The 15,330-nt window shown below is 42.9% G+C and overlaps 1 protein-coding gene across 1 annotated transcript; it reads left to right on the top strand.

Moving 5' to 3' along the window:
- Window positions 1-244: 244 nt before the first annotated feature.
- On the top strand, window positions 245-1,523 carry il17d (interleukin 17d). Its single transcript, XM_023981552.2, has 2 exons — window positions 245-779; window positions 865-1,523. The coding sequence occupies exons 1-2, from the start codon at window positions 481-483 to the stop codon at window positions 1,184-1,186; spliced, it is 621 nt and encodes a 206-aa protein (XP_023837320.1). The 5' UTR covers window positions 245-480; the 3' UTR covers window positions 1,187-1,523.
- The last annotated feature ends 13,807 nt before the right edge of the window (window positions 1,524-15,330 follow it).

The following is a 15,330-nucleotide window of genomic DNA, read 5'->3' as shown; positions in this document are numbered from 1 at the left end:
AGGCACCTCTGGGGTCTATGGGCAATATACCACATTTAAGGGCTGTATCCAGGCACTCCGCATTATACAACACAACTCCACCTTTAAAATATTGCATTGTAGATACGGAAAGTTGAAAGTATGAACCTTTCCCGAGCGCAGGTGGATGAATTCTTGTGATAATCAACCGAACATTTCCTATTACGGCTCTCCGTGCCAGCCAATCTGTTCAACATTCTATCCCGAAAATATTTCAGAGTGGAAAATAGCTGGATGAGTACCTGCAGTTCGGCAACCATTCGAGTGACTCAGAGCGCAGTGCAATGTTTCCATCTGCGCAACAAGAATTACATGGGAGGACCCGACAACAGACCGAAGTTTTCGCAGACGTCAAAAACTATATAAGGGGTTCTAAACCGATGCTGTATAGCCCGACAATACATTTTATTTTATTTTTGCAGTAAAAGTTTACTATTTCGTGTCCAACAGAAGTGCGCAACGATGTTTGGTGGAGTATCTTTCGTGTGTTTGCTTCTGGTGCTGTTATGCGATATGGCATCGGTAGCCAAAGTGTCCAAGAAGTCCACCCGGGGTCGGCAGTGTTTGGACTTACCGGAAGAAATCCTCGAGCAAATGTTTGGGCGGCTTTCGGTGGGCGTCCTGAGTGCGTTCCACCACACTCTGCAGCTTGCACCATTGGAGCGGAAGAATCTCACCTGCCCATCAGCGGGACGCCCTGTCCCCGACAGGAAGTCTCGGATCCCCGTCAACCTTCTCAGCCTGTCTCCCTGGGCATACAGGTAGGAATACCTGGGTCTAAATGTCAAGAGGGCCACAGTAATTATGAATGGGTCAATATAATTATCTATGGTTCTCCTTCAACAGGATCTCCCACGACCCCGCCAGGTATCCCAGGTTCATACCCGAGGCATATTGCTTGTGTAAAGGCTGTCTGATAGGACCGTTTGGTCAGGAGAGCGACCAGTACCGCAGCACCCCTGTGTACATGCCCTCCGTCATCCTGCGACGCACAGGGTCCTGCGTTGGGGGGCGCCACTCATACACAGAGAGCTACGTATCTGTGGCCGTGGGGTGCACCTGTGTTCCCCTGCTGGAGAAGGATAGGGATGCGCAGAGCAGCAACCAGAGCCTGGAGAGAGAACACACAAAAGCTGACGAGCTCAGCTCCAACGACAAGAACATATAAAACATCCATGGAAAGCAAGGCAATAGAATAAAGGGCTGTATAATATGTATGAATATGTATGAAAATATATGGTTGGCTGTATAACACAACACGGTGTACCTAGCAGCAGCAGCTTTTGAACAGTAATTTAACTCTAGACACACACTGCCACCTGCTGGTGAATGGAATTATATTTCATGATCATCTAAGCATGTTTCCAGGCCTTCATAACAGTTTTTATTTTCTGTGTGTGTGTATGAAATATTATTTACACTGAGGTCAAGCATACATGAATACCATTATTCACTTCATAATTCTGTCATAAGGGATAAGAAATCATTAAAAACCATCTCCCGAGTCTTTGTTATCATGGTCCCCAAAATGAAACGTTGGAAGTCTGACAGGCAATGGACATTGCCCAACAAGTTGGCCTTCCTTGCGACAGTCACAGACAACATCAGTCAAGTCAGTTCTGTGGGATGGATGAATGCCAGACATCACGCCAGTAAGGACATTTATAAACAAAGGGTTGTCTCGGGACAGGAGTGCGCTCAGACAAGCTATCCTGGAATATGACATCACAATGTTAGCATGTGTAATTGCGGTCAATGTGCTGCTAACAGCTTAGCTTCCTCCACTGTCCCATACTGGATTCAAACCAGTGATCCTCTGCTTCGCAACATACCTGCCCGCCCTCCTTGACAACGTACCAGACGATTGAGCTAAGAAATAAGGTAGCAATTGGAAAGCCTCTTTGCTCCGTTAGATCTGTACAGAGATCTCCCGTCACTGAAGACGACATTCTGTACCACGAAACATGTTTACCAGTCCTCTGGTTTACCTATTTGAGAAACTTTTCCCGTCACCAAAGGCAAATCTATAATCCGGAATGCCTTACCAGTAGGGTTGGCCGATATTACGATAGTATCGTCTATCGACGATGATTGACAGCCATTGTCGATGGTGACGACATAGTGATGTAACAGATGATGGTTTAGCCTATTTGATCTTTACTGGCACAGCGCAGTAAAAAACAGAGTCAGCAGTGCACAGCAGGGCAGCACTCGTGTAATTTTCCTATTCCTATTTCAATAAATATGTTATATACAGAACGCAAGAGAGGAATGTAGTCAAGACAGAGCGGATGCATGGGCCTCATAGCCTAAACCTATTACTAACTATATTGTGTCTAGTGGTTTAAAAAAAACATAGGCTATATTCCCTTCTCTCTCCATTTGATAGGCTTTGTATGACTTTTGGCTGCATGGCTTTCTCCTGATAAAACGATGAATAAAGAATCCATCTCAAAACATTGTTTGAATAGCCTAAAAACATAAGGTAGCCATGGAACTAATAACATTAATAGCCTATAGAAACATTGAATGACAACTTTAATAAAGTTTAAGCTTATTAAGAAATAAATGATCCGTGCGGGGCGGAAAAACCTTGACCCTCCATGCGAGGTTTAAAACTAAATGGCCAATAACCTATCCTCCTACTAGGCCTATCATAAAAGCTTTAAGACAAGTTAAAAATTATCAACAATATCAATCAATTAATCAAATGTATTTATAAAGCCCTTTTTACATCAGCAGATGTCACAAAGTGCTATTCAGAAACCCAGCCTAAAACTCCAAACAACGAAGCACGGTGGCTAGGAAAAACTCCCTAGAAAACCAGGAACAAACCAAGAGAGCAACCAGGCTCTGAGGGGTGGCCAGTCCTCTTCTGGCTGTGCCAGGTAGAGATTATAAGAGTACATGCATTAAGGCCAGATTGTTCTTCAAGATGTTCAAACGTTCATAGATGACCAGCAGGGTTGTAGAGGGTGCAACAGATCAGTAACTCAGGAGTAAATGTCAGTTGGCTTTTCATAGCAGAGCATTCAGAGTTAGAGACAGCAAGTGCGGTAGAGAGAGAGAGGTTCGAAAACAGCAGGTCCGGGACAAGGTAGTGCGTCCGGTGAATAGGTCAGGGTTCCATAGCCGCAGGCAGAACAGTTGAAACTGGAGCAGCAGCATGACCAGGTGGACTGGGGACAGCCAGGAGTCATCAGGCCAGGTAGTCCTGAGGCATGGTCCTAGGGCTCAGGTCCTCTGGGGGAAGGGGGGTAGACAGGAAGAGAGAGAGAATTAGAGGGAATATTCTTAAATTCACACAGGAGAACAGATAACACAGGAGAAATAGACCAGATATAACAGACTGACTGACTTTGCCAAAGCACAGCCCCAACAACATTAGAGGGATATCAACAGACCATCAACTTACTACCCTGAGACAAGGCTGAGAATAGCCCACAAAAGATCTCCTCCACCACACAAGCCCGAGGGGGCACAAAACCAGACAGGAAGATCACGTCTGACTCAACCCACTCAAGTGAAGCACCCCTCCTATTTTATTTATTTTATTTTATTTTATTTCACCTTTATTTAACCAGGTAGGCCAGTTGAGAACAAGTTCTCATTTACAACTGCAACCTGGCCAAGATAAAGCAAAACAGTGTGACAAAAACAACAACACAGAGTTACACATAAACAAACGTACAGTCAATAACACAGAAAAATCTATGTACAGTGTGTGCAAATGTAGAAAGAGTAGGGAGGTAAGGCAATAAATAGGCCATAGAGGTGAAATATTTACAATTTAGCATTAACACTGGAGTGATAGATGTGCAGATGATGATGTGCAAGTGGAGATACTGGGGTGCAAAAGAGCAAGAGGATAAATAACAATATGGGGAGGAGGTAGTTGGGTGTGCTATTTACAGATTGGCTCTGTCCATGTACAGTGATCGGTAAGGTGCTCTGACAGCTGATGCTTAAAGTTAGAGGGGGAGATATAAGACTCCAGGTTCAGTGATTTTTGCAATTCGTTCCAGTCAATGGCAGTAGAGAACTGGGGCTTTACCTAGCAAAAACTTATAGATGACCTGGGGCCAGTGGGTTTGGCAACGAATATGTAGTGAGGGCCAGCCAACGAGAGCATAAGGTCGCAGTGGTGGGTAGTATATGGGGTTTTGGTGACAAAACGGGTGGCACTGTGATAGACTACATCTAGTTTGCTGAGTAGAGTGTTGGAGGCTATTTTGTAAATGACATCGCCGAAGTCAAGGATCGGTAGGATAGTCAGTTTTACGAGGGTATGTTTGGCAGCATGAGTAAAGGAGGCTTTGTTTCGAAATAGGAAGCCGATTCTAGATTTAATTTTGGATTGGAGATGCTTAATGTGAGTCTGGAAGGAGAGTTTACATTCTAAACAGACACCTAGGTATTTGTAGTTGTCCACAAGTCAGAACCTTCCAGAGTAGTAATGCTAGCCGAGCGGGCGGGTGCGGGCAACAATTGGTTGAAGAGCATGTATTTAGTTTTACTAGCATTTAAAAGCAGTTGGAGGCCATGGCAGGAGGGTTGTATAGCATTGAAGCTCGTTTGGAGGTTTGTTAACACGGTGTCCAAAGAAGGATCAGATGTATGCAGAATCGTGTTGTCTGCGTAGAGGTGGATCACCAGCAGCAAGAGCGACATCATTAATATAAACAGAGAAAAGAGTCGGCCCGAGAATTGAACCCTGTGGCACCCCCATAGAGACTGCCAGAGGTCTGGACAACAGGCCCTCTGATTTGACACACTGAACTCTGTCTGAGAAGTAGTTGGTGAACCAGGCGTGGCAGTCATTTGAGAAACCAAGGCTATTGAGTCTGCCGATAAGAATGCGGTGATTGACAGAGTCGAAAGCCTTGGCCAGGTCGATGAAGACTGCACAGTACTGTCTTTTATCGATGGCCGTTATGATATTGATTAGGACCTTGAGCGTGGCTGAGGTGCACCCATGACCTTCACCCATGGAGAAGGTACGGTGGGATTCGAAATGGTCGGTGATCTGTTTGTTAACTTGGCTTTCAAAGATTTTAGAAAGGCAGGGCAGGATGGATATAGGTCTATAACAGTTTGGGTCTAGAGTGTCTCCCCCTTTGAAGAGGGGGATGACTGCTGCAGCTTTCCAATCTTTGGGAATCTCAGACGATACGAAAAAGAGGTGGAACAGGCTAGTAATAGGGGTTGCAACCATTTCGGTGGATCATTTTAGAAAGAGAGGGTCCAGATTGTCTAGCCCAGCTGATTTGTAGGGATCCAGATTTTGCAGCTCTTTCAGAACATCAGCTGTCTGGATTTTGGTGAAAGAGAAGCGGGGGGTGGGGGGTGGGGGGGGGCTTGGGGATGTTGCTGCAGGCGGTGCTGAGCTGTTGGCCGGGGTAGGGGTAGCCAGGTGGAAAGAATGGCCAGCCGTGGAAAAATGCTTATTGAAATTATCGGTTGTGACAGTGTTTCCTAGCCTCAGTGCAGTGGGCAGCTGGGAGGAGGTGCTCTTATTCTCCATGGACTTTACAGTGTCCCAAAACTTTTGGGAATTAATGATACAGGATGCAAATATCTGTTTGAAAAAGCTAGCCTTAGCTTTCCTAACTGACTGAGTATATTGGTTCCTGACTTCCCTGAAAAGTTGCATATCGCGGGGGCTATTCGATGCTAATGCAGAACGCCACATGATGTTTTTGTGCTGGTCAAGGGCAGTCAAGTCTGGGGTGAACCAAGGTCTATATCTGTTCTTAGTTCTACATTTTTTGAATGGGGCATGCTTTTTAAGATGGCGAGGAAAGCACTTTTAAAGAGCAACCAGGCATCCTCTACTGGATGACGTCAATATCCTTCCAGGATACCCGGGCCAGGTCGATTAGAAAGGCCTGCTTGCTGAAGTGTTTTAGGGAGCGTTTGACAGTGATGAGCGGTGGTCGTTTGACCGCGGACCCATCACGCATGCAGGCAATGAGGCAGTGATTGCTGAGATCCTGGTTGAAGACAGCAGAGGTGTATTTAGAGGGCAAGTTGGGACAGGCAAGTAGGGGGCAAGTAGGGACAGTATGGAAGAGCACTAGTAAGCCAGTGACTCAGTCCCTCATAAAAAAGGCAGAGAATCCCAGTGGAGAGAGGGGAGCCGACCAGGCAGGGACAGCAAGGGCGGTTCGTCGCTCCAGTGCCTTGCCGTTCACCGTCGCACCCCTGAGCCTTACTACACTCAATCATAGGACCTACTGAAGAGGTGAGTCTTCAATAAAGACTTAAAGGTCGAGACTGAGTCTGCGTCTCTCACATGGATAGGCAGACCATTCCATAAAAATGGAGCTCTATAGGAGAAAGCACTGCCTCCAGCTGTTTGCTTAGAAATTCTAGGGACAATAAGTAGGCCTGCGCCTTGTGACCGTAGCGTAAGGGGATGGTTGCCATTTTACGGGCTCCTAACCAACTGTGCTATTTTGTGTGTTTTTTTCGCATTGTTTGTAACTTATTTTGTACATAATGTTGCTGCTACCATCTCTTATGACCGAAAACAGCTTCTGGTTATCAGAACAGCAATTACTCACCTCGAACTGAACAAAGATTTTCTTTAAAGAGTCCGATGCAAAGGATATACTGTTTTTCAGAGACCAGGCCCAAGTCCCCGCCATTCACGTGAAGAAAAGACGGAGGTACAGGAGGCAGAGATCGGGGTGCCTTGTGAGAATTTGTCGGCGAGTGGGTAAGCCGCCTCTACCATCCGTTCTATTGGTCATGGTGCAATCACTGGAGAAAAAACTGGATGAGCTCCGTTCGAGACTATCCTACCAACAGGACATTAAAAACGATAATATCTTATATTTCACCGAGTCGTGGCTGAACGATGACACAGATAATATACAGTTGGATTGGGTTTTCCATGCATCGCCAGGACAGAAAAGCTATGTCCGGTAAGACGAGGAGTGGTGGTGTGTGTCTATTTGTCAATAACAGCTGGTGCGCGATGTCTAATATTAAGGAAGTCTCGAGGTAGAGTACCTCATGATAATAATACCACAATATATACCAAAAGAGGTTATCTATATTTTTCGTAGCCGTCTATTTATCACCACAAACCGATGCTGGCACTAAGACTGCACTCAACGAGCTGTATATACAGAAGCGTCGCTCCTACCGACGGGGACTTTAATGCAGACAAACTTAAATCTGTTTTATATCATTTCTACCAGCATGTCACATGTGCAACCAGAGGACAAAAAACTAGACCACCTTTATGCCACACACAGAAGCATACAAAGCTCTCCCTCGCCCTCCATTTGGCAAATCTGACCATAATTCTATCCGCCTGATTCCTGCTTTAAAGCCAAAAAACGAATGCAGGAAGTACCAGTGATGACGTGGATGCTACACTACAGAACGTTTTTGTTAGCACAGACTGGAATATTCTCTGGGATTCATCCAATGGCATTGAGGAGTATACCACCTCAGTCACCGGCTTCATCAATAACTGCATCGACAACGTCATCCCCACAGTGACCGTACCTACTGTACATATCCCATCCAGAAGCCATGGATTACAGGCAACATCCTCTTCAAGATAAAGGTTAGAGCTGCCGCTTTCAAGGAGCGGGACACTAATCCGGACGCTTATAAGGAATCCCGCTATGCCCTCCGAGGAACCATCAAACAGGCAAAGCGTCAATACAGAACTAAGTTCGAATCTTACTACAACGGCTCCAACGCTAATCGGGTGTGGCAGGACTTGCAAACTATTACGGATAACAAAGAGAAACCCAGCCGTGAGCTTCCCAGTGATGCAAGTCTACCAGACAGGCTGGCAGATGTACTACCCCCCCTCAGACACTGAAGCATGCATGAGAGCACCAGCTGTTCTGGGCGACTGTGTGATCACGCTCTCCATAGCCGATGTGAGCAAGACCTTTAAACAGGTCAACATTCACAAGGCCACAGGGCCAGACGGATTACCAGGACGTGTACTCAGAGCATACGGCAAGTGTCTTCACTGACATTTTCAACCTCTCCCTGACCGAGTCTGTAATACCTATCTGTAATACCTACATGTTTCAAGCAGACCACCATTGTCCCTGTGCCCAAGAAAGCGAAGGTAACCTGCCTAAATGACTACCGCCTCATATCACTCACGTCGGTAGCCATGAAGTGCTTTTAAAGGCTGGTCATGGCTCACATCAACATTTCTCCTTAATCCCGGAAACCCTAGACCCACTCCAATTCGCATAGCGCCCCAACAGATTCACAGATGACGCAATCTCAATCGCACACTCCAATATGTCCCATAAACATCACAAATGGTCCTTTTGTTCGATTAATTCCGTCGATATATGTCCAAAATGTCCATTTATTTGGCGCGTTTGATCCAGAAAAACACCGGTTCCAACTTGCTCAAACATGACGACAAAATATATCAAAGGTTACCTGTAAACTTTGCCCAAAAATTTCAAACTACTTATGTAATACAACTTTAGGTATTTTGTAACATTAATAATCGATAAAATTGAAGACGGGGTGATATGTGTTCAATACAGGATTAAAACGATATGTAGCATGCCTTCTGTTTGATTGAAACGCATGTCTAGGACACCAGGAGTGCCTCGACTTCAAGATGGCCGTATTTCTTCATTACACAAAGGAATAACCTCAACCTATTTCTCACGACTGTTGACATCCAGTGGAAGCCGTAGGAACTGCAAGCAAGTTGCTTAGAAATCTGGTTTCCCAATGAAAAATCATTGAAAAGACAATGACCTCAAAAAATAAGAAATTCTGGTTTGTCCTCGGGGTTTCACCTGCTAAATAAGTTCTGTTATACTCACAGATATGATTCAAACAGTTTTAGAAAATTCAGAGTGTTTTCTATCCAAATCTACTAATAATATGCATATCTTATCTCCTGGCGATGAGTAACTGGCAGTTGAATTTGGGTATGTTTTTCATCCAAACGTGAAAATGCTGCCCCCTACCCTAGAGAAGTTAACAGCTTCTACCCCCAAGCCATAAGACTGCTGAACAATTAATCAAATGGCCACCCTGACTATTTACATTGACCCCTCCCCCCCTTTTGTTTTTACACTGCTGATACTCACTGTTTATTATCTGTGCATAGTCATTTTACCCCACCTACATGTACAAATTACCTCGACTAACCTGTAACCCCGCAAATTGACTCGGTACCGGTACCCCCTGTATAAAGCCTCATTATTTTATTGTGTTATTTAACTAAATGTTTTATATTTGTTTATTTAGTAAATATTTTCTTGAACTGCATTGTTGGTTAAGGGCTTGTAAGTAAGCATTTCACGGTAAGGTCTACACCTGTTGAATTTGGGGCATGTGACAAATAAAATTTGATTTGACGAGTAGGTACAGTTGAAGTCGGAAATTTACATACACTTAGGTTGGAGTCATTAAAACTTGTTTTTCAACCACTCCACACATTTCTTGTAAACAAACTATAGTTTTGGCAAGTCGGTTAGGACATCTACTTTGTGCATGACACAAATAATTTTTCCAACAATTGTTTACAGACAGATAATTTCATTTATAATTCACTGTATCACAATTCCAGTGAGTCAGAAGTTTACATACACTAACTTGACTGCCTTTAAACAGCTTGGAAAATTCCAGAAAATTATGTCATGGCTTTAGAAGCTTCTGATAGGCTAATTGACATCATTTGAGTCAATTGGAGGTGTACCTGTGGATGTATTTTCAGGTCTACCTTCAAACTCAGTGCCTCTTTGCTTGACATCATGGGAAAATCAAAAGAAATCAGCCAAGCCCTCAGAAAAAAAATTGTGGACCTCCACAAGTCTGGTTCATCCTTGGGAGCAATTTCCAAACGTCTGAAGGTACCACGTTCATCTGTACAAAACATAGTACACAAGTATAAACACCATGGGACCATACAGCCGTCATACCGCTCAGGAAGGAGACGCATTCTGTCTCTAGAGATAAATGTACTTTGGTGCGAAAAGTGCAAATCAATCCCAGAACAACAGCAAAGGACCTTGTGAAGATGCTGGAGGAAACAGGTACAAAAGTATCTATATACACAGTAAAACGAGTCCTATATCGACATAACCTGAAAGGCCGCTCAGCAAGGAAGAAGCCACTGCTCCAAAACCGCCAAAAAAAAGCCAGACTACGGTTGCCAACTGCACATTGGGACAAAGATCGTAGTTTTTGGAGAAATGTCCTCTGGTCTGATGAAACAAAAATAAAACTGTTTGGCCATAATGACCATCGTTATGTTTGGAGGAAAAAGGGTGAGACTTGCAAGCCGAAGTTCACCATCCCAACCGTGAAGCACTGGTGTGGCAGCATCATGTTGTGGGGGTGCTTTGCTGCAGGAGGGACTGGTGCACTTCACAAAATAGATGGCATCATGAGGTAGGAAAATTATGTGGATATATTGAAGCAATCTCAAGACATCTGTCAGGATGTGCCAAGAGTGCCAAGTCTAGGACAAAAAGGCTTCTCAACAGTTTTTACCCCCAAGCCATAAGACTCCTGAACAGGTAACCAAATGGTTACCCGGACTATTTGCATTGTGTTCCCCCCCCCAACCCCTCTTTTACGCTGCTGCTACTCTCTGTTTATCTTATATGCATAGTCACTTTAACTATACATTCATTTACATACTACCTCAATTGGCCCGACCAACCGGTGCTCCCGCACATTGGCTAATCGTGCTATCTGCATTGTGTCCCTCCACCCGCCAACCCCTCTTTTTACGCTACTGCTACTCTGTTCATCATATATGCATAGTCACTTTAACCATACCTACATGTACATACTACCTCAATAAGCCTGACTAACCGGTGTCTGTATATAGCCTTGCTACTCTAATTTTCAAACTGTTTTATTTCTTTACTTACACACACACACACACCTTTTTTTCGCACTATTGGTTAGAGCCTGTAAGTGAGCATTTCACTGTAAAGTCTACACCTATTGTATTCGGCGCACGTGACAAATAAACTTTGATTTGAAGTTAAAGATTGGTCGCAAATGGGTCTTACAAATGGACAATGACCCCAAGCATACTTCCAAAGATGTGGCAAAATGGCTTAAGAACAACAAAGTCAAGGTATTGGAGTGGCCATCACAAAGCCCTGACCTCAATCCTATAGAACATTTGTGGGCAGAACTGAAAAAGCATGTGCAAGCAAGGAGGCCTAAAAACCTGACTCAGTTACACCAGCTGTCAGGAGGAATAGGCCAAAATTCACCCAACTTATTGTGGGAAGCTACCAGAAACATTTGACCCAAGTTAAACAATTTAAAGGCAATGCTACCAAATACTAATTGAGTGTATGTAAACTTCTGACCCACTGGGAATGTGATGAAAGAAATAAAAGCTGAAATAAATCGTTCTCTCTACTATTATTCTGACATTTCACATTCTTAAAATAAAGTGGTGATCCTAACTGACCTAAGACAGGAACTTTTTACTATGATTAGATGTCAGGAATTGTGAACAACTGAGTTGAAATGTATTTGGCTAAAGTATATGTAAACTTCCAACTTCAACTATATGTACGGCAGGACCAAATCGGAGAAATGCTTTGTAGGTTAACGCTTTGTAGGTTAGCAGCAAAACCTTGAAATCAGCCCTAACCTTAACAGGAAGACTAGCATTGGAGTAATATGATCAAATTTTATCGTTCTAGGAAAGATTCTAGCAACCGTGTTTAGCAGTAACTGAAGTTTATTTAGTGTGTTATCTGGGTAGCCAGAGAGTAGAGCATTGCAGTAGTCTAATCTAGAAGTGACAAAATATTAGCTTTTGTCCATCATTTTTGGATGAGATTTTTGCAATATTCTGAAGATGGAAAAAAGCTGTCCTTGAAATATTCTTAATATGTTTGTCAAAAGAGAGATCAGGGTAACGCAGAGGTCCTTCACAGTTTTATTTGAGACGACTGTACCATCAAGATTGTCAGATCCAACAGCAGATCACTTTGTTTCTTGGAACCAAGAACTAGCATCTCTGTTTTGTCCGAGTTTAAAATAAAAACATTTGCCACCATCCACTTCCTTATGTCTGAAACACAGGCTTCCAGTACAGGCAATTTTAAGGCTTCGCCATGTTTAATCAAAATGTACAGCTGTGTGTCGTCCGCATAGCGGTGAAAGTTCTGTTTCCGAATGACGTTACCAAGAGGTAGAATATATAGTGAAAACAATAGCGGTCCTAAAACGGAACCGTCCACAAAGACGAAATATATCTTTCCGACAGATAAGATCTAAACCAGGCAAGAACTTGTCCATGTAGACCAATTAGGGTTTCCAATCTCTCATTACTGGCTTCCGGGTTTAGCGAGCATTGTGTCAAGAAGCAGTGTGGCATTGGCAGGGTCATATTTTGGAGGATGCATGGCTCCCGACATTCGCCTCTCCCGAGTCCGTACGGGAGTTGCAGTGATGGGACAAGACTGTAACTACCAATAGGATATCACAAAATTGGGGAGAAAAATATATATATAAAAAATACACAAGACAGTCCGTTTGACTGACACTTTGCTCCATCATGGCATGTGCTACATATAATATCTGTAGTAGTAGTAGTAGTCTTCTGTGGACTTTGTCAGTTGGCAACCAACTTTAAGGCACATTACACCCAATTGGACTGGAGTGTGGACCACAGTTCATCTTTCAATCACCCACGTGGGTATATGCTCCTAAAAACCTATGAGATGGGTGTGGTGGGACTTGCGGTGCTCGTTGATGCGCGCGAGCATAATATGGCAAGGGAAGCCAGCGAGCATGAAAGAGACGAGGATGGCATTGGCGTTTCTCTACAAGTAGGTTGAGTCAATATGTTTTTCTACTTGCACGAACGCAGACACATAAATCAGAACCATGGACAGCCACATATTAAGCTTACGTTGATTGGACCAAATTGATTTAGGTTTCTTTGCAAGTCCTGCCTCTCCCATCTCCTCATTGGTTTATAGAAGCAGGTACCCACGTGCCATCTCCTCATTGGTTATACCCACGTGGGTGATTGAAATACGAACTTTGTTGCCGGTCGTTGTGGTAATACTATGAAAGTTTAGATGCCAATCACCATATAAGTTCAAAGATGAAAAAGCCTGGAAGGAGGAGAGATGACTAGAAACGATTCGGTTGACCGTTTTATGTGTTGATTAATTGTCGGAGTAGAGGACCTTGTGCATTTCAGGTAAAATAACAACTCAATGTTTATATCCCAGGACAAATTAGCTAGCAACAGCAAGCTAGCTAAATAAGACAAATGAGCTAGCAAGTGCAAGCTAGCTAGCTAAATTGCCATACATGTTTAATGCTTTTCGACCTATCCCCAAATTAATGTAATTGGTTCAGAGTTTGTTTTGATATTTTAACCTGCGTGTCATGATCACATTTGGTGTAGGGGGACAAAATAAATGTATGCACGATGGAGCAGCCGGTTTGTGTTCCGTGTTAGACTTATTTATTTGCAAACAGGGACAGTTTCGTTGCAAACAGGACACACTGATTTGGTGTTGGAGATAAGATGAACACAGGCATATCTATGTTCATTCTTAGCCTGTAATTTGTGTGGTATTAAAAAAGTGTAAAATGACTAGAATTGCATTTTTCCACCCTTACTCTTGTTTGTCCATGGTGGTCTGTGAACCAACAACCTTCTGGCCCACAGCGCTATCAAAATTCCTGCGTTGCCATGTAATGCTTACAGGATGAAGAGTTTCTAAAACTTCATATGGCTCTGGTCTGTCCAAGAAGTGAGGATAAATGGTAGGCATGTTCTCTATCCACTTAAGTATTGTTTAATATATAGGGGAAGGTCACTTTTAAGAGTTCAGGGAGGACTAGGTTAAATATATTTTGCTGAAGGGAGGGCCATACGTTTTCATTTCAGGGAGGTCCGATTTTCTCCATGTAACAATTTTAAATAACTTTCACTTTAAAGGAGTAGTTCACTATTTTACAACTCGATGTTAGATGGTCCCTCCCCCTGAGAAACTGTAGTCCATGGTTCAGTTGTCTTTAAACAGCCACTACAAACTAAAGCCAACATTAGCCACCACATGCTAACAATCAATGGAAGTGATAATGTCCAAATCACTGAAAATCTATTCAAACAAACTCCGTATTTGGTTTGATGTTACTTAAGGTGATTTGGCAACTTTAAAAAAAACATGCTCATATGCCCCCATCACTTCCATTGATTGCTAGCTTGTGTTGTGGTGGCTAAAGTTTGTAGTGGCTGTTTAAAGAAAACTGAACAATGGATTATAGTTTCTCCTGGCCCATAGACTACTTTCAGGGTGAGGAACCATCTAACATCATTTTAAAATGGTGAACTACACCTTTAACACGTGCAGACGGGCACTGGTACTGATGATTGTCAGTGTGCTTGTAAAACATTTTTGGGATACTACTTATACTTTTCACATTATAACCATATTAGAAATCCCAATGCATTTCAGGGGCCATATACTTTAATGGGGAAAATTCTGGTCGTCACTAGTCTGCAACTGTTGGAAGATGGAAATGCCATTTAAACTATAAAACGTGCAGACTGGTCTGGAATGGTGTGCTTGTATACAGCTTACATTTTTTTCAACTTGTGTTGAACTGTTAAGGTACAAACTCCAAACCAACTTTGACATGTACAAACTAACAACTTACATTGAAGGTCAAAAGATTTGATTCCAGTATTGAACTATAACTTTCAAATTAGCATAGACGCTCCAGACTTCAAAGGCTAAATTTGTATTCACCATTGATTATTCTTAATGCATTTCACCTACAGAGACCACCTCAAAGTTCACATGTGCAGACTGACTCAACTTAATGGCTTCACAGGTTTTCTACCATTCCTACTTCAAACTATAAAGCGTGTTGTATCCCCATTCATTTCAATGGCAGAATGCAAGCTTCAACATTCTAAACCTAAATCACCACCACAAAACATTCAGAATGTTCAAAATAAAACATTTTGAAAGCTTAAAAACATATGGTTAATGATAGTACTCTCTAGCCTACTATACTAGCCCACTATAACCACCTTAAAGTAGGTCCTATAACAAACAGCCTACAAAAACTATTACTACCATTTCATAACCATAAATACTTCAACACTAGCAAGCACACCACATTTACTATTGTAAATGTCATTTTCTGAAAATAATTTCTAATTTCAAAAAAGTTTATTTCAGAGATATTGAAAGCAATTTTGGGTTTCATGTGTGGAACTTGTTTGCATATTCTGTAGAACAGGACATTGAGGAAAAAACTTTATACAGAAGAGGAAAAACAACTCCA

The sequence above is a fragment of the Salvelinus sp. IW2-2015 genome, linkage group LG36 (assembly GCF_002910315.2).
Source record: "Salvelinus sp. IW2-2015 linkage group LG36, ASM291031v2, whole genome shotgun sequence".
Classification (NCBI taxonomy): Eukaryota; Metazoa; Chordata; class Actinopteri; order Salmoniformes; family Salmonidae; genus Salvelinus; species Salvelinus sp. IW2-2015.
The sequence above is the reverse complement of the archived record's forward strand: the minus strand, read 5'-3'. Positions and strand labels throughout refer to the sequence as shown.

Bases quoted from the DNA above. Each gene is read 5' to 3' on its own strand.
- il17d (XM_023981552.2), top strand. From the start codon at position 481: ATGTTTGGTGGAGTATCTTTCGTGTGTTTGCTTCTGGTGCTGTTATGC. The intron at 780-864 runs GTAGGAATACCT...CTCCTTCAACAG, and splicing joins CTGTCTCCCTGGGCATACAG to GATCTCCCACGACCCCGCCA.